The sequence below is a fragment of the Haemaphysalis longicornis genome, unplaced genomic scaffold (genome assembly GCF_048455015.1).
Source record: "Haemaphysalis longicornis isolate Haplotype H1 unplaced genomic scaffold, Haemaphysalis longicornis Haplotype H1 scaffold_7, whole genome shotgun sequence".
Lineage (NCBI taxonomy): Eukaryota > Metazoa > Arthropoda > Arachnida > Ixodida > Ixodidae > Haemaphysalis > Haemaphysalis longicornis.
The window spans coordinates 140,746,308-140,773,315 of NW_027526422.1; the positions used below are offsets into that span (position 1 = coordinate 140,746,308).

The 27,008-nt window shown below is 51.1% G+C and overlaps 1 protein-coding gene across 1 annotated transcript; it reads left to right on the top strand.

Annotated features, from left to right (window-relative positions):
- On the top strand, window positions 1–26,725 carry Spx (Spliceosomal protein on the X). Its single transcript, XM_077679119.1, has 10 exons — window positions 1–138; window positions 2,425–2,508; window positions 3,009–3,154; window positions 4,020–4,148; window positions 6,765–6,945; window positions 9,357–9,515; window positions 9,961–10,089; window positions 11,440–11,559; window positions 23,436–23,540; window positions 26,412–26,725. The coding sequence occupies exons 1-10, from the start codon at window positions 105–107 to the stop codon at window positions 26,708–26,710; spliced, it is 1,386 nt and encodes a 461-aa protein (XP_077535245.1). The 5' UTR covers window positions 1–104; the 3' UTR covers window positions 26,711–26,725.
- Window positions 26,726–27,008: the final 283 nt, after the last annotated feature.

Below are 27,008 nucleotides of genomic sequence, written 5' to 3' on the forward strand. Positions count from 1 at the left end.
CTGTTTCCACAAAAAGTGGAAGAAAGGTGGAAGAGCCACCCTCCACCCACCTGATTACGAAGACAGGATTGCCTATCGCCATTAGCATCACGTCACACGCAAACATGGCCGCTGGCCCGATTGCCGAGCGCAATCAAGGTAAGTGAATTTTCGACATTTTAGGTCATATGCCGGTCGTTGTCAGCTTTCTTAAAACTTGGGGTACATGGTATGCGAATCTGTGAGCGTACTAGCAGAGTCAACCTTTATCAACTAATTGTTTTCTTCAAAGCAGCGCTGTGTGTTTACTGCGGCGTGAGCATCGAGGGGTATGGCGTCGCGATCAAAACGTTTTCCCGGTTTACACGTCCTAAACGACTATTTAGCTTTTGTAAGTGCTGTTTGATGTCGAAAAATGTTAAGCACAATATCTGCGTTTAAATGCAGCCTGCACTTTAGTCTGGGTGTCAGTAGACTTTTTGTCATCTCATTTTGCCGGTCAGATGGTAAACTAGCCGAGGAAGCAGTCTACTCTACGGACAAGCACCGTACGTGTGATGCGCTTGTCGTGAACCCTTACGAATCTGAACAGCCTCCGTTCTTCTCGCAGAAGGTAGTCAGCGTACGCTACGCTAGGGCCGGCGGGAGGGCCACCCTGCACCGGAACGCATGCACACCTGCCCAGTTGGGTCCCAATAGAGAATTTTAGCATAGCGGGTACCGTCCGCTAACGCTACGGCGGCGGGTAGCGGGGCGCGACTGGCAAGGTGAAAATTCGTACCGGTGGGGGGATTAGTTCCGCTGGCCGGTCTTCGCCATTCCCGCGCATTCTCTCCGCTGAGGGGGAACCTCCTCGCCCTCACCGCGAGCGCATGCGCGGTCGAGCCCCGTTAACCCGCCACCGTAGCGTGAGCCTCCGCTAGCCGCTATGCTAAAACTCTCTAATGCCTGCCGACCCTAACGTAGCGTACGCTACCATAGACCAGGAGCAGTGGAGACTACAAAGGGAAATTTTACGATAATAACACAATGTAATAGGGCGAATCAAGATGGGAGAGTTGCCGTGGTCGGTATGACTGAAGGCAAACAGTTCTATAAATGCCCTTAAAGTGAGGGTGCTGGCCGTCCACTGTCTCTGAGGCATGTCTTTACCAGTAGTACTTGCGTTACAGTGACGCTTACGGAGCCTTCTGTCGAGGTCTTCTCGGACACTGGACATACATTACACAATCACCACAGATAGCACCTGAAAGTTCAAACAGGCCTGACATGTGCCTGCAGATGTGTCTTAGTTGGTATTCACAGCTAGAGACGTTGGAAGTAGGGGAAGAATACAAAGCGTTCACCATTGTCCTGAACTACACTCTTAAACACTCTCCATTACTGTTTCATAGCAGTGGGAGTTTTTTAATGCCTCCCGGATGTTATTTCCACTGTAAGGGGGAGGCCCTTTTAGGGCTTACCTAATGGCCGTGTGCTCGTTAAAGAAACGCTGCAATACTCTTTGAGCAGTGCAAGTAAACCTGCACGACGTGTAGATTACACTGCCAGGAATACCTGAGCCAAATATTACACGGGCGCGTGAAGCGGTGAGCGTGCAAATCACTGTGAAAGACACAGAAAAACCAACCGTGCTTTCTTCAGTTTTCCTCATTATGCGCACCTGGCATGGCCTAAGTGACGTCATTGTGGCCACGGCTGTCCTATTGGCTGTCGGTGGTCAACTTCGCGCCTTATTTCTCGCATTTCCTGTGACGATCCGCCTTCGTCGCCGCTGCGTACCAACCTCTTCTATGCCTGAACCTGTATGCACAGTTCTGGCATTTCTTTCGTGTTTTGAGTGCACACGGAGTTTGAGTGACGAATTCAGTACTCCCCTTTCAAAGAGAGCACTCGACAACAAACGTTTATTGCTTCAAAAACTCCCTGCCAGCCTGAGCGCGCGCTTACGGGCATGCAGCCATGCCTGCTTTTTTGTGGCCCCAGACCGGAGAAAGACCCCTCCACGTTGTGGAATGAAAGAGAAAACTTCCCAGCCTGTGATATATCGAAGGCCGCTGAAGAGAATGCCGCGAGCTGTCCCCCTCTCCGGGAGAGAGCGCGCAGCTTTCGTCGCGTTGTCCACGGTCGAGTTGAGAGGGAACAGTTGTGCACGATTTTTCGCCGCGCATAGTTTCGGTTACAGTGATTGGATTTTCATAATTCTTGCGGAAGGAGATTGCTGGGACAATAGACTTTACCCCAAAAAACATTCCGAGTAGTCAATGGTAAGTGCTACAGGGTCCCCTTAAGTGAGACATGTGAGAGCTTCCCTTCTTTTTGTTTCCTCATTAAACTTTGCCTAATTTAGGCATACGAAAAATCGTAGGCATTCCAGATATTTAGAATAGAGAGTGGACCAGTCAGGGAGGTGCGAGTGAATGTGTCTCGTGCGGTCCCTTGCAGATGCCACCATCTACGTGGGTGGCCTGGACGAGAAGGTGTCCGACACCATCCTGTGGGAGCTGTTTGTCCAGGCTGGACCTGTCGGTGAGAGGCTCGGGACAGGCCCTCTCGCAGCAGAGGCTAACCCTCTGGCGGGAATGCGTTGTTTCCCGGGGGGCTTTCATGGGCCCTCCAACTATTTATTTCACCCGGGGGCTGGGCAGCACAGAAGCTTGATATTGGGATGTCACGGAGGGTTTCTTTTGTTTCTTTTGTCACCCAAGCCCATACTAGTTTTTTCAGAAAATGCTGGTTTATTTCATTAATTCAGTCACCAGACCTGCAGTCTAAACACTCTCCATTGCTGTGTTTCAATTCCACTGAGCAGCAGCATCTTTGTCAAACGGTGCCACATCAGGCCCTTTGTGGTCACTGGAGACATCTGCCTCTCTAAGAAAGACATATGCTCCCTTCTGGAGGTACCCCATTGTGTAGGAGTAGGGGAAGTAGTATTGTAAGGAAGGAGAGGCAGATTCTTGCTCCTTCAGGGCTGGTATGTGTGTTGCGATGTACCTGTCTGTTCCCCCACTTCCCTTGTTGCCCAGTGAACGTGCACATGCCCAAGGACCGGGTGACGGGCCACCACCAGGGCTATGGGTTCGTGGAGTTCCTCGGGGAGGAGGACGCCGACTATGCCATCAAGATCATGAACATGATCAAGCTTTACGGGAAGCCCATCCGCGTCAACAAGGTGGGCTCCCCTCAACAGCGGTGTCCTGGCATCACGCATGCGTTGTCGATGTCTCTCATGTTGAGACCCAGGTTGATGTGTGCTCATGAAGGCAAATGGATAAGTGCAGAGAGTGCCGGTGGAGGCATTGGCAATGGGTCAGCTTCACCCGTATTGGAACATTTCCTCTTTATAGTTACTGCATTTTTCCTGGTCTTCTTGCTCTCTTCATGAGCTTGCCACCCTAGCAAAAGCATGGTTATAGCTATCACAAGGGTATTGGAAGCCCGAAATGTGTGTTCTCAGGGCAAACGAAAGCAAATAAATTCCAACCTAATCATGACTAGTAGAAAAAACTTACACGCACATTTTTTAGTGACACTGAAAATGTATCGCCATTGGCCATGAGCAGCGAAGTTGACCTGTGGACCCACCCTATCATACCTCTGCCATTCCCCCAGTGCTTTTGTTCCTTACCTGCCACCCAATTCCTCAGCCCGGGTGCAAAGCTCTGAGGGCTTTCTACTACATAAGCTGTTCTTGGAGAAACAAAAAGAATGTGGTATCATAGAATTTCAATGGCTACACCCGGTGCAACACATTGCACCTGCATTGCCATTGCAGCTAGCCACAGTAGTAGTCACTACTTCCCCATAATGCTCAATTGGAGCTCAGATGTGTCCTCTTCTCAAATCAGATCAAATCAGTTTTTATTTCCATATAGAATTGTGTGATTTCCTGGGTATAAGCTGCGTAAGCAGCTTGACGGAGCCCAAGAAACCACTACAAGGTTCAGCAACGAACATAATCACAAAGATACAAGTTTACACTTGAGCACAAACAAAATAGCATTGCAACTCCTCCTCCTCCTTCCCCTGTAATGCAGGCGTCTGCGCACCAGAAGAACCTGGACGTGGGGGCCAACATCTTCATTGGCAACCTGGACCCCGAGGTGGACGAGAAGCTCCTCTACGACACCTTCTCCGCCTTCGGGGTCATCCTTCAGACACCCAAGGTACTACTGCTAAGGCTCTGTCCGTCTCCTCCTAATTGGGGGACTGTAGGCAATGGGAGGGGTTTTTCGGCACATGCTCGCAAGGGCAAATTTGTACTCAGACTTGGCATGTGATTAATAACCCTTTGAGGGTCGAATTTTTTCGCCAAATGCGACTCCCCAGGGTCGATTTTTTTTATTGCTGATTTAAATTCTTTGGATGAATCTATTTTGAGAAAAAATTAGTAATTTTTTTAGGGTGACCATAAAGTGACAAAAAAATTGTTTATGTTGTTACATATATGTGGTTTATTCATGAGTAACACAAGAAAAATTCTAAATACAAACGAGAGTGTAACAAGCCGGCACCTTTTGAGTGAATCAACATCAGGTAGACATAAGTTTTGTGGGCGCAAAAAGCGGGAAGCACCCGGAGGACGATACCGAAAGCAACCGCTGCGCGCGCGGGGGCGCGCGCAGCCGGATGCGGCTGGATGCGGGATCGATAGACGGCGCACCGCTCATAAAATACAAAAAAAGGAGAAAAGAGCCTCATCAGTTTCGCAGGCGACCTTGGTCTGTGGCAGGCGCAAGAAGCGAGAGGCGCCCAGGCGCCAGGTGGGCGATAGCCAGCGTGCCCCCTTGTTAGCGGATGCGCAAACGATAGCCGGCGCGCCGCTGAAGTAAATCACGCACAAAAAAAGAAGAAGAGCCATCGGAGCAAGAAAAAAAATTTGACCTATTTTTGAAGTGTGGCAGCACATGCCAAGCAAGTAAAGTTGGCAAAAAAGGTGCGTTTTTTAAAGATACAAGCAATGCCGTACATGTACGGCTGTGACGCTCAAAGGGTTAAGAAGCTGAGTTGAGAGCGGAAAAGCAGAAACAGCACAAATGCATACTAATGTATTCATGATTAGTTTGTTGGTCTTTTCTTCATTAGCTTATTCTTCTCTCTCTCTCTCTTTGTGCAAGTCTGTTGTAATTTTTGAACTGGTAAATCAAGTCTCCACCTTGAAATCAAACAACAGTGAATGTTGCTTGGTGAGCATTAAAAGGCACCTTTAGGATGCTGGCAGTATTCTGGGGGAAATTTATAGCCCGTTCAGTTTCCATTTGATGGGACTTTTGCCGTCTGGATTTTGCATGCGAGCAAAGCTTGAGAAGGAAGACAGGGCCATGAAAGGTGTGAGCGTGAGAAAGGTGCTCATGCCATGGCTGCAAGGAAGTCGTACTATAGCAGGGAAGCACACGTCTGTTATTGGTGATGGACAAAACCAATGACTACCACTTGAAAAGTGGGCGATGCCTGCTGTTACAGATCTGTCTTCTTGCACCTCGTTAGTTATATTGGTCCTTTCATCAAGTGTCGGTGGCATTGCTTTTCAAGACACTGGGCTAAGTGAAGAAAATAATAAAAACAAACCTTGTGCTGATCACAAACTAACGAGGAAAACAAAGCGCAGGCAGGTGCTGTTAAAAGTGAAAGCAGACTGCAATGAAGGGGAACTGGCTGGTGGGAGTAAAGGAAAAGAAGCTGTATTGGTGACAGGACGGCATATTAGTACGGCTACCTTTACGTCTCCATTTAGATCAACCTTTTTTACCCCCGAAGACGCGTACACTTTATATAAGAATCATGTTGTGTGCCTTCACCGAAAATGTCAAGTACTAAACTGCGACACGAACTGCATTGTTTCTGTCGATTTTGGGTAGTACATGTATCATCAAACCACAACCGATTGCACACACTACACGTGGCCGTCCAATGGTAACGTCGGAGCGAATTTTACCCTTTTTCTGCATATCGGACAGGCGTTGCATCGCAGACACGTGGTTTTGTTCTGAACACGTGGCCTGTGCCTCTTTTTACCGTGAGATACCTTGACGATCCCTTTTCCTTCGTGGCTGGGCACCTTTCACGCTTGGTCTGTATTGCGCATGGGAGGGTTTTTTGCTTGCTCACAGACGGTTTGCACTAGCCATAGACAGCTTTGCTGTAGATGTTAATGGTGACACGATGTGTCGTGGAGGAGAGCTTGAGATGGAGCAATTGCGGAAGGCCATTCGTCCTAGGTAGGAGGAGGGGGGTGAAGAGATACGGTGCCATTGGAGAAAGGTCGACTTGGAACGAGAGGGCAAAGAAAGCATCCTGTGAGGGGAGACAGGCGCCACTTTTTGAACTGCCGTGGCCGTTTTCAGTTTCATGCGAGATGTCACGTTAAGCACACCACGTGTACTGTTGTGTTGTATAATTGAGGTATTTTATGCGCTGTTTATAGGGGGAGTTTGCTGGGACCGGAGTGATCGGACGGAAGGAGTGGGTCATCGCGTAACCAGGGGTCGTATGACTTGTATTTGTCCAGAAGAGGAGTTACTAGCTCAAAACAGAGTATTGAGCTCGGGCTGAACTCCGAAGGTGGTTAACCCCGCGCATTCCTCTTGAGTTGATGAAGCAAGCTTACCACTTTCTTATTTTTTCTCCTTGTCCCACCATGACGCAGAATGTGCAGTAGCCTGTAACGAACACCCTCTCGTTCCTTGGTAGCTTGAGGCAGAACAGTATGGAAGGTTGCCTCCGTACCTTACGACACCATCATTGCTTGACACCTTCCTGCCCCTCCCCCACCCTGTGTGCAGATCATGCGCGACCCGGACACAGGCAACTCGAAGGGCTACGCGTTCATCAACTTTGCCAGCTTCGAGGCGTCGGACGCGGCCATCGAGGCCATGAACGGCCAGTACCTGTGCAACAGGGCCATCACCATCTCGTACGCCTTCAAGAAGGACTCCAAGGGCGAGCGCCACGGCTCTGCCGCCGGTCAGTGGTGGCTCTCTCCTCCTCTTCCCACTCCCCGGGACAGCTTTGCTGGCAAGAGTCGGGGGCGGGCGGTGGGATATTGCAGTTGCTTGCTTGACCTCTCCTGTTCAAACAGAGAGAACTAAAAGGGCAGAGTAGAGAACTAAAACAGAGCTCACATACTAGGTATAAAACAAAGAAAGGGGTCAACCGTCTACGGTTGGGGAGAGCAGAATAGCGGCCTCTCACAAAGCGCATGTGGTAGGGGGCATGCGGATGTTTTGAAGTTCCAACCATCAAAGCAAATAACAGGACATTCGATTCTGCTTTGAGTTGAATAGCACTACAGTTAAACCTCGTTATAACGAAATTGAAGGGGTGCCGCGATTTGCTCGTTATAGCCAATATTTCGTTATAGCCGTAGCCGACATTTACTGCAAAATTATGCCTTTTAGTCACCTAAAACAAAAAGCGGGCGAAATAGCATCTTGCTGCACGGCGGTAGTCAGTAAAATAAGCACATTCCGGAGGTAAAAAGGAAAAGTCACGAACCTACTTTATTGCAGTTCAAAACTCGTGTATTTCAAACAAACTTGCCTACGAAGAAGTCCGTAACTGGACGTTGATGCACCTTCCTGATGCGAGCGATGGCTCCCTCAGCTGCGGCCGCTTCGCTGCCCTCGTGCGCGCCGAAGTAGCGGCGCAGCACCTCCACCACATCTAGTGCCTCCGACGCCGTCCTTAGCGCTTCTTTTTCGAGCCACGTGCAACAGTGGTGACGATGGACTCATGGTTGCTCACGATGGTGGACAGCGTACTCGTCCACACGTCAAAGTCTTTTGCCACCTTACCACGGAGTGCACCTTACCTTCCTTTGCGCACTATGGGACGGCTTTTATCATAGCCGTCTTCTGTTCAAGCGTGATAGTCTTTCGCTTCCGCTTCCCACCTGTCGCACTCGCGTTGTTGGAATCACGCGGGCAGTACGATAAAAGATAAGGCTGAAGACTGCCAAAACCCACGCGCCCACAACTACGCAGCGACGTCGGCGATATGAACAGGGGAGGAGGGGGGAGGAAGGCGACGCAACCGCGCGCGCCGTGTCGTTGGCCGTGTGCATTGGGGTTCTTCTCGGACTCACCGCGGATAGTCCACGGATTCCCCGAAGCCATAGGTGATACGTGGGAAAGTCTAACATCAAACTAGGGAGCCTCGATGCAGCGCTGCATCGAGGCTCCCTACATCGGACTGCTTCTCGGGGAGCCCGCGTCTGCATTGTCTGCATGCCGTGCGCAGCGAGAGGAGGGCAAGGAGGGTGGCGGCTTCGCGGGCGGGCGCAGCGTCCCTCCGCATGGCGCGCGCGCGTGGCGGGAGTTTTGAACTGCTAATACTGCGTCGCGCACTGTCTCAAATCCGCGTTGTGCACTGTTGTAAAATTAGCTCAAAATTTGATTTCTCAAAGAAATTTGTTCGTTATATCCCATAATGGGGAAATTTTACCTCGTTAAAACGAGGTTTTAAATACATTGGTTTCTATGGGGACTTTCAAGGGGAATTACGATTTGCTCGTTATATCCATTATTTCGTTATAGCCCGTCTCGTTATAACGAGGTTTAACTGTATTTGAAAACGCGAGAGTATTTCAATCTTTGGCACCTTTAGGAATCGTTGTTTCTATAATCTGAATGCATGAAATTGTACCTTGTTGCCGACTAAAAATGAACACGTAATACACTTACATTGCTTGCAATGAGCTAGAACTATAAGCACCAGACGCATTGGGCATTGCACCTTGAGCGTTTACGATTAACTGCTGCAAAAAAGCAATGCTGCAAAATGCCGTGGTCTCCCATGCACACACATTCGGCGCGCCAACGTCGTCGCAGGCATTCAATGTAATTGACCTTCTTCGTTGTTTCTTCGGCGCCCATGGCAGCGGCGAAAACGGCATCAACGCAATGACCACCTGTGAGAAGGAAGTCTTTCGCGTGCGATGTCTGAAACAAAGGAGTATCACGGACTTTTTTCCAGCTACGTGTAGTGGACAATTAAAGTGTGTGCATTGAGCAAGCAAACCATTTCTGTTCTATTCAATTTCTGTCGCATGCGTGATCATGTAGCAGTACAGTGGTGTCACAAGGTGGCTTTCTTATTTGCATACTTATAGTTCTGCGCTTAACGGAGCATACATCGCCGCGAACTGTTATAACTGATGTGACAAAATAATGGGTATACTGAAATAGTTACGTTGACTTGATTGGAGAAATGCCAGCCGCAGCTCCTCAATTTGTTCCGTCCAGTCCTTCCCTTCATTCGCTGCGGTTTTTATCCCGCCGAATGCAGTCCCGGCCACGTTGCACCCTTCTGGGATGTGCGCCAAGAAATTCTGGCCCTTGTCGTTGACCTCCCTCTCCTCCCCTGTTCATGTGCAGAGCGTCTGCTGGCGGCCCAGAACCCCCTGGCACACTCGGACCGCCCCCACCAGCTGTTTGCGGATGCTCCTCCCGTGGGTGGTCTCCCTCCACCGCCCCCCGTGGCTGGACTGCCACCCCCCGTCGCACTGGGCATGCCTCCACCGGGGCCACCACCTGGTGAGCATGGCATCTCTCTCTCTCTCTCCCTCTCTCTCTCTCTCTCTCCCCCCAAGGAAAGCATCTTATGGTGTGTGAAGTCGGATATGCTGGCAAGGAGGAGACCGCAGAAAGGAGATTAACCAAGCACATCTCTGTCGGTCTCTCTTCGCGTTGTCATTTTTCTACCAGCGGAGCAGTGGGCTAGTCAAAGTTGAGACTTCAATGCGTTCTCGGACATCTCGCTAACCCTTACCCCCTGTCTTTCTTCGGCGATTTTTCAGCGCCCTCACGGCGTGGCTAAGTAGTCCCTAACGGTGCTAGCTGAGTGGCAGTTGGAAGTGCTTCCCCAACCCTTCTTGGTTTCCCAGCCCTTTTGTGAAGCCATGCAAGTTGGCGCGACAGTGCTTGCGCCGATCCGGAGGTGGCCGGTGCCAACACCACGGCCGTCTTTTCATTCGCCCAGGTGGTCTGCCGATGCCGCCCATGCCCAACCTGCCACCGCCACCCATGCCGGGCAGCCTGCCCCCAATGCCGCCACCGTTCCGCCACATGCCACCCTTCCCGCCGGGGGGAATGCCCCCGCCACCGTCCAGTGAGTGGTTGCAACGGGGATTTCAATACCCGACTACCTGAAGTTTCTGTAATCTATTGTGTTTACGCATGAAAACCCTACTGTAATCTATTCAGTGTTGATCAAAATGTGAGTGGGCAGAGTTTGCATGACTACATTAGAAGGCAAGCGACATGGATGTCACGAAAACGCCCGTGTGCCAAGATTTCGGCGGACGTCAAAGATCCTCAGGTGGTCAAAATTAATCCGCAGCCCTCCACTACGGCACGCTTGATAGACAAGGTGTACCTGCGACACGTAGAACCCTCCAAAATTTGAACTGACATAGATGTGGGCAAACTTGAGAAGCTCGATTTGTGTAGCAGAATGACAGTTTAGAGGACTGGAATGAAGTGGATGAACAGTTAATTAACAATAACCTAGTTTACATTAAACAGGTTTACTCCTGCCTGTGCAGTATTGCCCAAAGAACTGAGCTATATTATCAGGCACATCAGAGGTCAGGTGTCACCTGTTCAGTTCCACGTGAATTTTATCGCAACACCGATGCTGTAGCTGTGTCTGCCTCTTTTAAGCCGTCTGTGTCGACGTGTTGTGCAGACAGGGGGAAGCTATGATCGGCCACTTTCGTGACATCATTCCCTACTTGAGGAGGGAAGGCTTAGAGAAACTGTCTCTGCATTTCTCTCTTTTTTACCTATTTGCCGACACCTTGTCATGATGCAGATAGGCGCAGTTTGTATATCAAGCGTGCGCAGTTTTAAATACTCACACAACTTAGCACCTGCCAAAATCCTTTCACGAACCCTTCAAGTTTCGGCTAGTATTGCGAACTATGGATATTCATTTAAATTTGCGTTGCATCCAACTGTTCATGCACAGGGATTGGGAATTGTTTTGCCTTCCCAAGCACATGGGCACAATCTGGTTCATCGTATCTGGCTTCCTTGTCCATGTACACAGAACCCTTGGAAGAGAAATTTATGTTCAGAAAGAACAACCTGCACCTAACATTGCCTCTTGTGCCATAAAGGAAAGCGAAGAAAGGCTGCCACCATCTTAAGATGGCGACGATGTAGCTGTGCTGCTTGAACTGTCTAGTCCCGTATCCACTCCTGGAAATGATATTGCTCTGTACCACATAAAAGATGGTGCAAGCTTGAATTAGGTGGGTAATGTATTGTAGGAAAAAGTCACTCTAACAGTGAAGACGTTTGGCCCAATGTTTTTGCGTGTCTCTGATGCTGAGTGTCGGTACAAGCCTGCTTTACATGATCATTGGCTGTGTGTCGATTGTTTAGCCCTGAAACGGAGGAGGTTGTGCGTTTTACTCACTGCTGCCATCTCCTTCCCTCTCCCCCCTTTCCACAGTGGGCATGCCCCCGCCCCCACCCCCGATGCACCAGCCGCCGTTTGGCATGATGCCTCCGCCGGGGGCGCCCCCGCCGCCACATCACGACCGGATGCCCCCGCCACCGCCCTCGCAGATGGGTGAGTGGTGCCTTTTAGTGCGTTCTTTTCAGAGTGTGGAGTGCCTCAATACAGTGTACTAGAAGATAAGGTGTGTCGTGCGGGGGTCCCTTTCGCGATGAAAAAATTGTATGGAGCACAGGCGTTCCCCAGAGAACTCCTGTTGCAGCCAGTGCCACCTATAAGTTCTTAAATCAAACTAAACAGTTACTTGACGGATTTTATAAATCAGACTATTAAAGGGACACTGAAGTGAATTTGTCAAGCTCCCGTTTGTGCTTGCACTGCGTAGACTGGCTCCAATTAGCACACTTTTCATCGTTTATCCGGTTGACAAATCGGTAATTATTTTACAAAGCGCGAAAGAAGAAAAACTACCATGCGCGGTTCGCGGCGGCCGCACAAACTAAGCTGTGACGGGAGGAGGGGGCGCCGTGATTGGACGATGCCCAAGGTTAGCAATCAAACAACTTTCGGTTTCGGTTCTGTAAAACACAACCCATGGCGTTGTTGGATGGGCATTCTCAATATCTCAGTAATCATCGTACCGCGCTTCTGCCATGTTGTCGGCTGTAAAATGCGTAATATAAGCCTCCCAGGACGGCTTGGAATCGTAGCATTCACTATCTGAGGCCTACGCAGTGCATAAACGCCCTCCGCGTCCCCGCAGACGCTCAAATGCATGCGCTTTTCCCCCATATTTGGAGCTTGCCTCGCTCATGCCTGTATCGTAAAAAGCGTGTTCGCACCAGGCCAGGGGTCTGTTGATTCTGGCCTGTGCCCACTGCCCGCAAGCAGTCGTTATGGCAACAGCACGCCAACGAGAACTCGCTAGCGTGGCAGTGCCAGCCTGCGCGCGTTCTGTGGACTAGTTCGTGGAGCAATGAACGTTGCGGCCTAAAAAAAAGGTGAACTCAGTATAGAAAACATCGGCGAAAAACAAAAAAGTTAACTCATAAAAAAAAAAAGCATGTACCCGCGGCGATTCGAACTTGTGACTGGCAAAACACTTGCGATGACATACCTAGCACCCCAGACGACTAGGCCACAGGGGGCCGCTGGCGGCGATGGAAAAGATAAGGTATATAATGTATAACCAGTTTACACTTTTATTTAGTTTTAGTATTTCAAGCAGCTTAGGTGACTATTTGTTGTATTGCGCTCGTGCAGTAAGCGTCCCCCGAGTTTCCACAATAGCTCACGTCTAGCAATTGCATTTCGTAGACGGGAAAGCGTTCGCAGATGCGTAGTCGTGCTGCTGACCGCTCTGCTTGATCGCCCAGCGCAAAAAAGTGCTTCCCGCACCCTAGTTTTACGCTGTACGGTAAAAATATCAGTTGATTTTATTTCCTTAGTACCTATGTTGACTTCGCTCACTCTTCTCCCCCTTCAAGAGGCCTTATATTTTCCTACTGGCGTACCAGTCAGCGAAGCGTCGCATGTGCGCTTGTGCAGCGCTTGTGTGAAGCGACCTTGACTTGGAGCTAGATACAGTGTACAAACTAAACGAAGTAAATAAAGGCGCTTTCTTCCATTCCCAAACGTGTTGTGGCTTAGTTTCAACTGATCAAGCGTATTGCGACGACCCGTTGGCGGCCGGCGGACTAAACGGTGGGCCGAGTGACTCGGTCGCGGAAGGTCGGCGAGCCGTGCAGTAGCGCAGCCAATTGTCAGCTCCTCTCCTGCTGACGTCACATGAAAACGCCACAGAAAATGGGCGAGCATAAAGAGAGGAGGACAGCATTTTTGAATTGATTTTTCTACTAAATAAATACGCGTAAACGCGCCAGAGTGGTCGAAACGGGGCCCAGGGACTCCGGACTACAGTTTGCGCTCGTAATCCCGCATTGTTTACAAATCACTTCAGTGTCCCTTTAAAGGCAATAAGTAGGGATTAATTTAACAAACAAAACTTCTGAAACCAACCGGTAAGTGGAGGTCACCAGGGGCGCTGCTTACAATAGGAGTTCCTCAGCAGAAATTTTCATTGCAAAAAGGACCCCCCTAATCGTACCCGAATGGCATACCTCTCTCTTCTAGTGCACTGTAGCCTCGATCAACGGCCACTGAATGACAGAGATGCCATTATTTCGAGACAGAGTTGCTACGTAACAACACCCAGGAGTGTTGGGGTGTGGCACTGCACACGGGAACATTTGCCCCCGCTCAATTGCTACCACTCACATTAGCCTCACTGTAAGGACTTTTAATTTTTAATTGTATTCAGGACATCATAACAATGACTGCAATGTGCCCTTCCGTGGTGCCGTCAGAAATTATTCTCCTTAAAATATCAGAGACGGTGGTGTCATGGTTAAGTTTGTAGGCGTTTATTACATTTCAGTCTCGACGCTTCATTTCTTGCTTATTCGTACTCTAACCAGCACCCAACATGAAATTTTTAGGCCCAAAATGTAGACGCAAAGCGTTGAAAATGAAATATTAGACATGAATTTCTAACCTTAGTGAATCCCATCCTTGATTCTCATGCAGTGGGTGTACAGTCACGGGCAAAAAAAGCGCCAACACAAAATTATGAACCAGAACACACAAATAGTGCGATTTCTTTCCGTGCAAGTGAAATTGACGCGTGTACAGTCGGACACGGATATATCGAACACGGATATATCGAATTATTGTCTATATCGAACAGTCTCAACATCCCCTTGGAAATCCCTTGCAAAAGTATAGCGCCGTTGCACGCGTGTATCGAACTTTCGATCCCGGCCACATTCGATATATCGAACGCTGTGCGCGTAGTGCCCCTGAAAGTGCGCTTCTTCTGATGATGTGGATGTGATTATGATGGTGACTGCTCCTGCCGCGCTCGGTTTCCGGCATTTTTTCTGTGTGCTTGAGCGGTTTTCAGTGGTGGATAACGCAGGGGGACGTATGTGGCGTGTTACATGTTTTTGTCCACGGCCCAGGTTTCGGAGCCATGGTCACCGAAAAACGGAAGTCTTTGGATTTAGAACAGCCTTGTAAACTTATGACATGGAAGAAGAAGCAAGCGAATCTTACAGATTCTTTTTATGTTAAAGTGTGATGATGGTAGGGGTGTGGGTGGAATTTACCGTGCTGTGAGGAACAAACCAATAGGCTACCGATTGTAGCGACTTTAAAAAGCTCTCAGTGATGTGCGGAGTTTTCAGATACGCTTCAGATGGGCATATTTCGAATTTTCGATACAGTTAAACCTCGATGTAACGAAGTCGGTAAAATTCGTAATTTACTTCGTTACATTGAAATTTCGCTACATTGAAATTCGCGGTTATAATGAAGTGTTCATCCCGTGAAGCGTTTCCTGAAAAAGAAAACGTGGCGCGCATACACGGCCGGCGCACTGTTTCTGTTTCTATCGGTGCTTAATCGTCTACGCGGGCATCAGCGTGATCCGCATGGAGCGTTTTCTTCCCGCAAAAACGCGCCCCGAAAGCCACAGGCGCGCTGACGCAGCCGCGGAGACCACCCGCGCGATGCGGGTAGCTCCAGCGACCTATTCTAACCGCTCGCTGAAACGCAACTCGAGGGGCAAACGAGAGGGGTATGCGATAAAAAAAGCGGATAACGTGGGCGAAATTTTCACTGTAAAACGTCATACACGCCGCTTACGAGAGCGCCCATCAAATATCCTTCACGGCGGCCTTATCGTCTAGCCAGCCAGCATCCCCGAGCGCTTCGAAGCTCCCGCCGTAGGGTGCGCGCCTTCCCATTGGCGAAACCATGGCGAAACTGCCCATGCTCCTCCCACCGCTGCGCGCAGCGCGAGTCACTTCCTGCCGCCGGCACGCAATCGCGGACGCCGGTGTGAAAAGAAAAAACGCGCGTGCAAGGCTCATAAAGATTCACAAATGCTTGCTGGGACGACAAAACCCAACAAGCATGAGCGAACTCGAACGAAGTGCAAAGCGGCGGCTTGCGGCGGCGGCGGCAACGCCAGCGGCGAGTAGGCTTACCACCGCGGAGGATATTTGATGGGCGCTTTCGTAAGCGGCGCGTGTCACGTTTTACAATGAAAATTTCGCCCACGTTATCCGCTTTTTTTCTCGCACGCCCCTCTTATATGCCCCTCGAGTTGCGTTTCAGCGAGAGGTTAGAAGCGGTCGCTGGAGCTACCCGCTTCGCGCGGGTGGTCTCCGCGGCTGCGTCAGCGCGCCTGTGGCTTGCGGGGCGCGTTTTGCGTTTTTGCAGGGAGAAAACGCTGCGTGCGGTTCACGCTGATGCCGATTAAGCAGTAGACGATTAAGCTCCGACAGAAACAGTGCGCCAGCCGTGTATGCACGCCACGCAGTTTGTAGGCAAGGGACTTAATCAAAGACTCCGTGGCTGGCTGCATCCGCGGCATTGGGCGACCCGTGTCGCCGTTCGCGTTTTATTGGGACCCCATTTCGGCGCTTGCGTCTCCCAAAATCTACTTCTACAACTTAAATATCGTGCCTCGTTCTCCATGAAACTTCGTTACATTGAAATTCCGGCAAACGGGACTTCGTTACACGGAGGGTGAAAATACATGGTGTGCATACACTTGAAGTTACAAAAAATTCCGTGGTTCGTTACATCGAGGGTTTCGTTACATTGAAGTTCGTTACATCGAGGTTTAACTGTATATCGAACTATTTCGTGATCCCTTTGGAGTTCGATATATCCGTGTTCGACTTAGTAATTACAGTAACGAAGTTTGGAAATGTGGGTTTCCAAATATACAAATACTGCACCATTATTGCACCTAAGCGAACGGTATTTTTTCAATGTTGTGTGGTCTGGTTCATATTTTCGGGTGCGCATTTCTTTTTTCCGTGACTGTTGAACCTTTGTGGACGTTAGTTAAGCTGTGAGGGTGGCGTGGCGCAGACGACAGAAGCAGGGAGTGCCGAGAGAGGGCGCTACGTGATGGCACCATCATCATCATCGGGACTAGAGAAGAGAGGAAGGAGTAAAGTGTGAGGGGTTAGGGTTGAGTGTTGGGAATAAAGGAGTCGGTCGGTATGGTTGTTCGGAGCGGTGTGTGTGTGATTTAGGCTTAGTACGTGACAAGTGGGGGCTCGTCCGGGATTCGGGATGGCTTCAGGCTCGACAACAGCAGTGGAAGACACGCCTGGGCTCCAAGGTGTCGTTGAGGAGCTGTTGATGCGCACCGACGGCTCCGCGATAGAGCGAGCGAATCGCGGCGATCGTGCGCGATCGAGTGATGGCGACGCCGCTGCCCACAGCTCCGCACGTGGGAGCATGGGCTGTGACAGTGAACACTGGCGCGGTTCCTCGGGCCACCGACGACTCTGCGCCTCGGCTCGCCGCTACGCACCTCCCTCGCTACTCAGGTGTTAGAGACTTACAGTCACCGGAAGAGTTTCTTGAGCGGCTGGAAAACTTCTGCCTCGTGACAGGGGTCGCCGCCGATAAGCGACTGACCCAGGTGGTACCGGCCGCCCTTGAGGGCGGCGCGAAGTTGTGGTGGCGGTTTGTGCACGGTTTTGACTCGTGGGAGCAATTCACCGCCGCCATCCGCTCCGAGTTCTCGTCGATTGACGCGAAGCGTCGCCTGAAGGCGGAGCTCGAGCAGCGCACGCAGCACCCCGAGAAAAACCTGAAAGAGTTTATCTACGCGATCGCCACGTTTTACGACCGCATCGGGGAAGAGGTCACCGAAGCCGAGAAGGTGCAGCGCGTGCTGCAGCAGATGCACCCTCAGCTGCAGGATTTGGCGGAGGGACATGTCTACAACAACCTCGCCGAGTTGGTGAAGGCAGCCGACGGCTTTAATGGAGCGGGCTTGGCGTCGCCTCCAGTACAGACCTCCGCCACTTCCGAGCAACCAAGTAGCCAGAGATCTGGCGTTTAGCCCTGCCCTCGACCATCGCTCACCGCCGCAGCTGACCACTATGGCGACGGCGTCGTTCGCTTCGTTCGCTGCTGCCCCACCGGCTCCGCCGCCGACTTATCACTGGCCACTGCACCCAGCTGCGCTGGACCCGTCGTACTGCCGGGACCGGCTGTACTCGTGCGACACAGTGCCTCCGTTCTCACCCTACGGCCCGGGGCCGACGCCGCGGCAGGAGCCCACGAGTGGAGCAATGCGCGTGCAGTGCCATCGCTGTGGTGGAATCGGCCACATTTCTCGTAACTGCGCCACGGGTCAAAGAATGGGGCCGCCTGTTTGCTACCGATGCCAGCGACCGGGTCACCTGCAAGCACAGTGCCCGGGAAACCAGAGGCGGTAGGTGCTGCCCCGGCGGGCACCTACGGCAGTGCGCACCAAGTAGCGACCACAGCCGGCGGCAAAGAGCCCCTTATGGACGTTCGTATCGGGCCGTCGACGTTCAAGGCCCTGCTAGACACAGGCTCAAGTGTAAGCTTCTTCGGACCGCCCGCCGCGGCGGCAGCCCAAGCTTCTGGGGCCAAACCCAAGGCGAACGTACGCGTGCTGCGCTTGGCATCAGGTTGGTCGCAGTCAACCACGTCTCTAAAGTGTCAGATCGAGTGGGCTGCCGGTTGCCGCAGACAGCAGTTTTTGTGCGTTCCCAACCTGTGCCGCGACGTTTTCCGTGGTAGGGATTTCCTGACGGTGAGTGGCATCTCTCCGCATGTGTCACTTGGTGGTTGGACTGTCGGCACAGAACCACAAAGAATTGTGCCCTTTGTCAAGGCCGTTAGAGAACAGCCAGAGACAGTTGATGATTTTGCAGAGAGTCTGCGCTGCATTTTTGCCGAGGGCGATGCCAGTGTGTGTGCCAGTGTGCCGGACACGACTGAAACTTGCAATCTCGTCATTCCCGGCCATGCCAGTGTGTGTGCCAGTGTGCCGGACGTGACTGAAACTTGCAATCTGGTCATTCCCGGCCTCTCACCGGACCTAGACCCACGCGTGAAACACGTTTTAGAGGAGTTTAGTGAAATCTTCACCACCACTCCGGGCTGCACAACCCTGGCAGAGCATCGTATTGACACAGGAGACAACCCACCTGTTCGATGCAAGCTGCGACCAGTGAATGCCAAGAAGCAGGCCATCATGGACAACTGCATTCACGACCTGCTGGCACAGAACCTCGTCCGTCCTAGCCAGAGTCAGCATGCCAGTGCTCCAGTCCTGGTTGAGAAGAAGTCTGGTGGCTACCGCATGGCTGTGGATTACCGCCAGCTGAATGCACGCACTAAGGTACCAGTCTACCCCATGCCCAGGACTGATTGGTTGCTGGCACAGCTGGGACGAGCCAGGTGGTTTTCAAGTTTTGACCTTTCACAGGGTTTTTTGCAAATCCCTGTTCAAGAGCAGGATATTCCAAAGACAGCGTTCATTTGCCATCAGGGAACCTTCGAGTTCATGAGGATGCCCTTTGGAGTTGCTGGAGGTTCTGCCACGTTCCAGACCCTGGTGGACCAAGTGCTGGAGGGAATCAACCACCAGTTCGCCATGGCGTTCCTTGATGATGTCCTGGTGTATTCGGAGACCCTGGAGGACCATCTCGAGCACGTTCGGGAGGTGTTGAAGCGGATAAGTTCGGCACAGCTGACCATCAACCCAGAGAAGGTGCACGTGTGCTGCCAATCCCTGAAGTTCCTTGGCCATGAAATATCGCCGGGACAGTGTAGGCCAGACAAGGACAAAGTGCGTGCGGTGCTGGACTATCCTCAACCAACAACAGTCAAACAGCTGCAGGCCTTCCTAGGGCTGGCCGGTTATTACAGAGGGTTTATACCTCAGTTTTCCATCACTGCGCGCCCACTCACAGAACTCCTCAGGAAAAAGCAACGTTGGCGGTAGGAGCCGCAGCAAGAGGAAGCCTTTAGAGCACTTAAGCAGTCCCTGGCCCACGATGTTGTCGTAAACCTGCCGGACCTCAACAGACCATTTGTGGTGGAAACAGACGCCAGTGGAGTCGGTATCGCAGCGGTGCTTCTGCAGGCAGCAGAGAATGATGCTCAACTGCGACCGATTTGCTTCATTAGCAGGGTCCTCACTGAGGCAGAGCAGCGCTATACAGTGCAAGAATGGGAGTGTCTGGCTGTGGTGTGGGCAGTGGACAAGTTCCGACCATACCTTGAGTTCACAGAGTTTGGAAACAGACTCCTCACTATCCTGGATGTTCACCACAGACCAGACCTCACCACGAGTCAAGCGTTGGGTTTTGCGGCTGCAAGGTTTCAACTGCAGGATCAAGCACAGGCGGGGTCTTGCAAATGTGCCAGCCGACGCTTTGAGCAGAGCTCCGCTTCAGCACCAGGAAGTTCCAGGCCCGAGTCTACACGAGACGCTGTTCCCTATGGCTGTTCCAGAGCCCAGCCCACAAATCAGCTTTGAGGCAGCTGCTGCAGCATCTGCAATGGACGACACTACTGTCTTGAACGATGCAGGGCTCCTCGCCCAAGAACAAGAGCAGGACCCCATACTGTCAAAACTACGAACCGTGATGAAGGGCGGGAAGCTTCTGCCCAGTGACAGTGATCAACCTTTGATCAAGGACCTGGCAGAGACGACCGAGATGGAAGACAGTGGGTTGCTTGTACAGCACCGAGGGAACAGGAAGGTACCTTGGCTACCAAACCATCTCCGCAAGTTGGTTCTGCGACTGTCGCATGACCACCCGACTTGCGGCCACTCCGGGTTTTTTAAGACCCTCAAACGCATCTCTCAGAATTTCGTGTGGCTGGGTATGCGCTCGGACGTATCCAAGTATGTGCGATGCTGCCAGGTTTGTCAGCGTACCAAACCCCACCGCCGGAAGCCAGAAGGGCTGATGAGCAGCCAATGGGCCACTGCCCCCATGGAACAGCTCAGCGTGGACATAATTGGGCCTTTGCCTATGACACCTCGACGCCACAAGTACCTTCTCGTGGTGATCGACAAGTTTACCAAGTTCATCGAACTCTTCCCATTACGGACAGCAACCAGCAAGAGTGTGGTGGACTGCATGATCCAGGTCTTTTGAAGGCATGGCACACCTGTCTCCATTTCGAGTGACAATGGAAAGCCATTTGTAAGCAGGTTGTGGAAGGGCCTCCTTGGACACTGGGGCATCCAAGACCGGCACACAGTTCCATACCGCCCTGCGGGGCAAATGGTGGAGCGCCACAAAGGCACTATCAAACAGTGCCTTAGGGCCTATTGTTCCAACCATAAATACTGGAACCAGCACATCCCAGAAATTGCCCTGGCCATGCGCACGGCTGAAAGCGTGGTCACGGGCTACACGCCTGCCTTCCTTTGTTATGGCCGGGAGCTGAGAACCCCATGGACGCAGGCTGAAGCCAAAGACGACGCGGAGCCTCCTGCGACAGCGTACCGTGCATTTGCTACTGAGGTTTCCAAGTGTCTACAGGAGGTGCTCGACTTCTCCGGGGCACACCAGGACAACATGTGGCGCGCCCAGAAGACCAGCTACGACCGGCACAGGCGGCCACTGACAATACAGAAGGGTGATCTCGTTCTGCTTGAAAGTCACTCCCTCAGCAATGCTGCCAAAGGTTTCTCCTCGAAGCTCGCACCCCGGCATTCCGGTCCCTTTCGCGCAGTCAAACGTGTAGGACAGAATGACTTCGTCCTAGTGGACCCCAAAACGGGGCGTCGCCGCGGTGTGGGACATGCAGATCAGCTGACACTCTACCATGATGCTGCAGATGTGTAGTGGTGGCTTCACGTTTCGAGGGGGGGGAGACCTGTGAGGGTGGCGTGGCGCAGACAACGACAGAAGCAGGGAGTGCCGAGAGAGGGCGCTACGTGATGGCACCATCATCATCATCGGGACTGGAGAAGAGAGGAAGGAGTAAAGTGTGAGGGGTTAGGGTTGAGTGTTGGGAATAAAGGAGTCGGTCGGTATGGTTGTTCGGAGCGGTGTGTGTGTGATTTAGGCTTAGTACGTGACAAAGCAGGCATTCAAAATACAGCTAAACCTTGATATAACAAATTCATAAGAAGTGGCACTTTGCTTCTTTATATTGAAATTGCATTGCATCAAGAACTTGCATGTAGAAACATTACCAATTAACTTGGCAGTTATGAGGACTTGTTCAGAGTGGCCTTCGTTTTTCCTAAAAGTACTATGTGACCTTTCGCGCCTGCTTCACCGTAAGAGTCCCACAGGTTTTTCTCAGCGAGAGCAGCAGTGCTGTGTGCCTTCTTTGGTCTCCCCCTAGCTCACAGGACCCCCAAAATGAATAAAAGAGGCACTTGTCACATCAATGTCCGATCATTTCAACGCGATGGCCAGTACTTCACAGAACTCAACCCCTGTGAAGAAAAACAGCAAGAGCGGAAGCCGCGGCCTAGCAACGAAAACAAGCTGGCAGAGACCACTTTAATCCAACCCGCCTCAGTGGCTAAGGCATTTCACTGCTGAGCACGAGGTCGCGGGTTCGTTTCCAGGCCGCTGCGGCCGCTTTTCTGATGGAGGCGAAAACCAAAAACGCCCGTGTGTACGAGATTTAGGCGCACGTTAAAGATCCCCAGGTGGTCGAAATTAACCCGGAGTCCTCCACTACGGCGCGCCTCATCGCCTGCGTTAGAGCACTGTACGGGCCCGGGCCGCCGCCCGAAGTCGATTTTCGGCGGGCCCGGGCCGGGCCCGGGCTCAATGCCGCGGGCCCGGGCCGGGCTCGGGCTCGACGCCGTGGGCCCGGGCCGGGCTTGGGCTTGAATTCATAGGCACGGCCGTTCAGAGGTCCGACGTGAAGTGTAGAAAAGAGCTTAAAAATGAATATTCTTAGTTTATTTTTGCGTGCTTCTTGCTGTTAGTTGTACGCATTGTTTTTAAAACGTGTTTTGCTAGGTCTGTTGGCCACTATACTGCAATTCTAATGACATTTCTTGTACTGCATCAAGATTTTATATTTTGGTGTATATAACATACCAAAGGTACGATTACAAGGAATGCCCAAGAGGGGAAGGAATTAATTCAGATATCCTGAGCTGTGCACCAATGTCTATGTATGTACACGTGTATTTTAGATGTCGCACCAATCAAAATGCGGCCACCGTGGCCGGGAATCAAACACGCATGCCAGAGAAACACCACCGCTTAACAACCACTGCAGGTGAAGTATTTCAACGCGCGTACATACTCGTTGATTCAAATGCGGATCAAAAAATTTCAGCAATACCAATTTGCGGCCGAGACAAGCACGTGAAGTTGCCAAGAGTCTGGTAATCAAAGGTGATGGTGTCTCTCGTTTAAGTATACGAGCTATTATTACGCCGATGTGGCATGAACTGCAGACGGTGAAAGCTAAACTTGCGTTCAGTTCATGACGTGCTTGTACAGACTAGATGCTCCGTCTGATCGCCCGGAATATAATAAACAAACTTTCTTCAGCGTCAAAGACCGGGCCTGGTCACACACGCGCGGGCCCTCCCTAGGTCAAAAAATAAATCGCCGGGCCGGGCCTGGGCTTGAAATGGCGGGCCCGGGCCGGGCTCGGGCCAGGCTCACTTATGAATGCCCGGGCCCGGACCGGGCTCGGGCTAGGTGTTACGGGCCCGGGTGAGGCTTGGGCTTCGCGAAGCGGGCTCGGGCCGGGCTCGGGCCTTAAAATCAGAACCGTGCAGTGCTCTAGCCTGCGTTGCATCGGCGCGTTAAACCCCACAATCAGTCCACCACTTTCGGCCAAGCAGTAAGGTGGAGAGCTGATTTTTTCCGCCTGCAGACGGTTCGGAGGCCTGTTTGCTTTGGTTACCAAAGTCACCCGCGCTGGCCTGCTTTCCCCTCGGCCATTAATGTTTTTTCAAAGCACGTAGTGCTGCCTCTTTTCTTTTTAGCAGTTGCTCCTGCAGCATGTCTGGGAGATGTTTGCTTCAGTTTGGAACCTGGAACCAGTCAAGCAGAATCATTGTTTGCTTTGTAAGATCACTATTTTTTGCTGTGTGGTGTTGCCTTCATTGCTCACGTGCACTGTGTGTGCGCGTACAGGTCCCCCCGGGATGCCACCTCCATTCCCGCCACCAGGCATGCGGCCACCGCCTCCGCCACCGCCGCATTTTGGACAGAGGCCACCGCCACCCCCTCCTGGCTTTGGTGAGTGGCACCCGCCCTTGCACATCTCATGCGAGGTGGGTGAATGTTTTAAAAAGAGCGCTAAAAGACCTCACTTCAGCACCCACTGAAGACGTCTCTGCTCACTTGGAACAAATGGATGACTATCTTATCAACAGTAACCATCAGCATCCGGGCTGCGCATTCAGCAACACGCACATTCGTAACAGTCGAAACTGGATGAGTGTGAATGTGAAATATTTTACTGCACATAGAAATGAATAGTTTGGATATGAAATGAATAATTTGGTTATGCTTGCCTTAAAAATAAGCAGGGGTGTGCGAATATTCGAAATTTTGATTATAAATAGAATATTTGCCTTCGCAGGGCATTGCTAATATGTGAATAAAAGTCTTGCTGATAGTAAGAGCCCCTGCTTTGCCCCGATGAAAAGTAAAAGAGTAACAGTTAACATTGTACCCTGCGGTGTGCCCCTTTCTGCAAGTAAAAGGATTGCCGCTACCAAACAGGCTTTCGCTGAACATATTGTGTTTATTTTTCTGAGTTTTGGCCACTTGAGTTTGGAGGCACCGCAGGCCCAGTGCATGGTTTGACATCAGTATGTTATGCTTTAGGTGTGGTGAGAGCCGTCTTTGCGTGATAATGAAGTTTTTGAAGCCATAAAGAGTGTGCCCTATGAAAAAACCTTTGTGTTTTTTTTTTTTTTACATTTATTGTTTTGTTTACACAAAAGTGTTCCCAGGAGGCACAGGAAGTGCATACTTTCCGAACATGTTGAGCAGGTAACTTTTGATCCTGCATAATAAATTCTTATGAGCTACATTTTTTTTTTAAAGGGTAATAAGGGGTATTCTTAGTTCGTGTTTTCCATCTTCCAATTACTGCACACATGTGCGATTCAAGATGGATTCGTATTCAGGAATTTCAATATTCACACATAGTCCCTCCCAAAAAATAAACAGCAGCCAGGATTTTTCATACCCTTGTGTGTTTGACGTACTCATCCTTGGTCGTAAAAAATTACACAAACAATTATTAGTGAAAGGTTGTGATCAAGAATTATCATTTTTACCAGACTTCTTGTGAAGTTTTTGGTAATGCCTTGTTTTTCCCATTATCTTATACCCCAGTTACACGGGCACACTTTACCTTGGTTAAGCAAACCACGGTTGAACAAAACCTCAGTTTGCTGCGTCACACGACATATGAAATTGCGGTTGTCCTAATAACCATGGTTAACGCAAACCGAGCTTGGCATCCTCAGTTCGGTCACACTAATCACAGTCGCCCAAGCCACAGTGTTCAAAATCACACAAGTCAGTTTGGACGCTCCAGTTCGGTCACACTAATCACAGTCACCCAAGCCACAGTGTTCAAAATCACACAAGTCAGTTTGGACGCAAGTGGCAGCGCATCGACGGAAGCGAAAAAAAAATCGCCTGGAGTGCAGAGGGGACGAAGGTCCTCACAGAGCCGAAATAGCGGGCGCCCCAAAGCTGGCCCCAAGAGGAGCTTGTGTTCCTTGCGTCACTCTTGCAGTCAGCGCGACTACGCATGACTACGAGTGAAGTGAAAGCTGCAGCTCGTTTCCCGATCCATTCGATCAACTACGACAATACCTGTGCTAAATTTCTAAATTCTGCGCGTTGTTCGCAAGAAATGGATAAAGCAGGAAATCATGAAGCGTTTTCAGCACTAGGCCGCACACACGCTGGCCGTGCCTGCAAACACGCCAGCGCGCCTGCCCACACGGCCCATGAAGCGGCTCGAACCGGCTCAGACATTGTCAGCAACAGCTAGTCGCCACTCTTCGAAATCATTCTGATCACAGAAAAGAGGTTCCACATGCGAGAAAGTGGATGTTAGTGTGGTGAAAAATTGTGCTATGGATTGTATTTCGTCGGTGTAGAGATAGCGGCGGTCAAATATCCACCACAATGCTAAGCCTGAAGTTCCCAACACCAAGCTGACGTGAGAAATGCAAGCCAGTTGGGAACTGTTGGGGAGCCCCTCTCCTAAAACTCGTTGTGCGCGAGTGCGTTATGTTTGGCTCTGAAGCAACTGTTTTAACAATATTTCCTTTTGTCTACATGGCTTCTCTCGTTTTTTTTATTGTGCTGTTGCTGTGCTGTTGCTGTTATTGTGCTGTTGCTAATTTAATTTTGTTGCACTCACAACCACATGGCTACTTTCCTCACACTTGGAATTTCGCGTGTAACAGCCAAAACCGCAGTTTGCGATAACTACGGTTGAAGTTTAGTAACCAGGGTTACGTAACTGCAGTTACTTCCTCCGTGTAACTAGTTATGAACAGATGTATAGCGCGAAAAAGACGAAGGACAAAGAATGCACGAGGACGAAGCGACATCTGTTAATAATGATCGACCAACTAGCCCAACAACGTACTTTACGTGTAACTAGGCTATTACTGAATGATGATAGCCAATGTGCAGGAGTTCTGAAGGTACCCAGTATCAGATTTTGAGTTCTAATGTGTTGTCTTTTTTTGCACTACTTGATTTTATACCTGATTGACACAGTGGAATTTTTTTTTTGTTCTGCTTTCTGTATCTCATTCACTCGGCCATTCGTCTTGACCGCGAGGGAAGCATGTGCTCACCATGTTGTGCATTCCATGCCTGCCTTACTGATCTACATTCTTGAAGGGCATCATATACCCCATTGCACAGTTATAGAACAACAAGACTTTGCTGCAACGTAGATACCAGTCAAGCCAAATGTCAGAGCACCTACTGCGGGCTTTTGTGTGACGGCAACTTTGCCGTTTCCTTTCTCCTGGGTCATTTTTGGAGGGCGGGTTTGCTCCACTAAGCTTTATCTAGTTCATGCACCCTGCATCACTTTGTCACCTCTGGGGCAATGTTCCGCAGGCATGCCACCAGGTCCGCCAGGCCACCCAGGTGGGCCGCCACCCCCGGGGCCTCCGCCGCCGGGCCCACCCCCTCCGGGACCCCCTCCGGGAATGCCCCCGCCACCAGGACCACCCCCTCCCCCCGGGGGACTGCCCCCACCCGGAGGGCCCCCCCGCCCACCGTGGCCACCGTCTGCACCCCCGCCGCCACCTCCCCCGCCCCCGACCAGCCACGCGGGCGGAGGCATTCCGCCCCCACCACCCCCGATGCCGTCGGGCCCACCTCCGCCCCCGCCACCCCCCACAAGCTCTTCCTGAGCTGGGGAATGCTGTCCGTTGGAGGGGTTGCAATAAAGGTGGCATTTTTGTGGAACCTGGAGCGACTGTGTGGTGGGTGTTCATATTATGACAGGAGCATCGCTTCCAGCGCGGAGAAAAGAGCGATGGATCTCTCCTCACTCCTTTGCTCTTTTTTCCGCGCTGTAAGCACTTTGTTCAATGAAGTATCACCTAGCCGGAACTTTAACACTAATCAAGTGCATCGGGCCGGCATGGCTGCCTGAAGCAGTATTAATGCTATCAGCGGAAGGAAAGATCTGTTTACACTGTAATAATC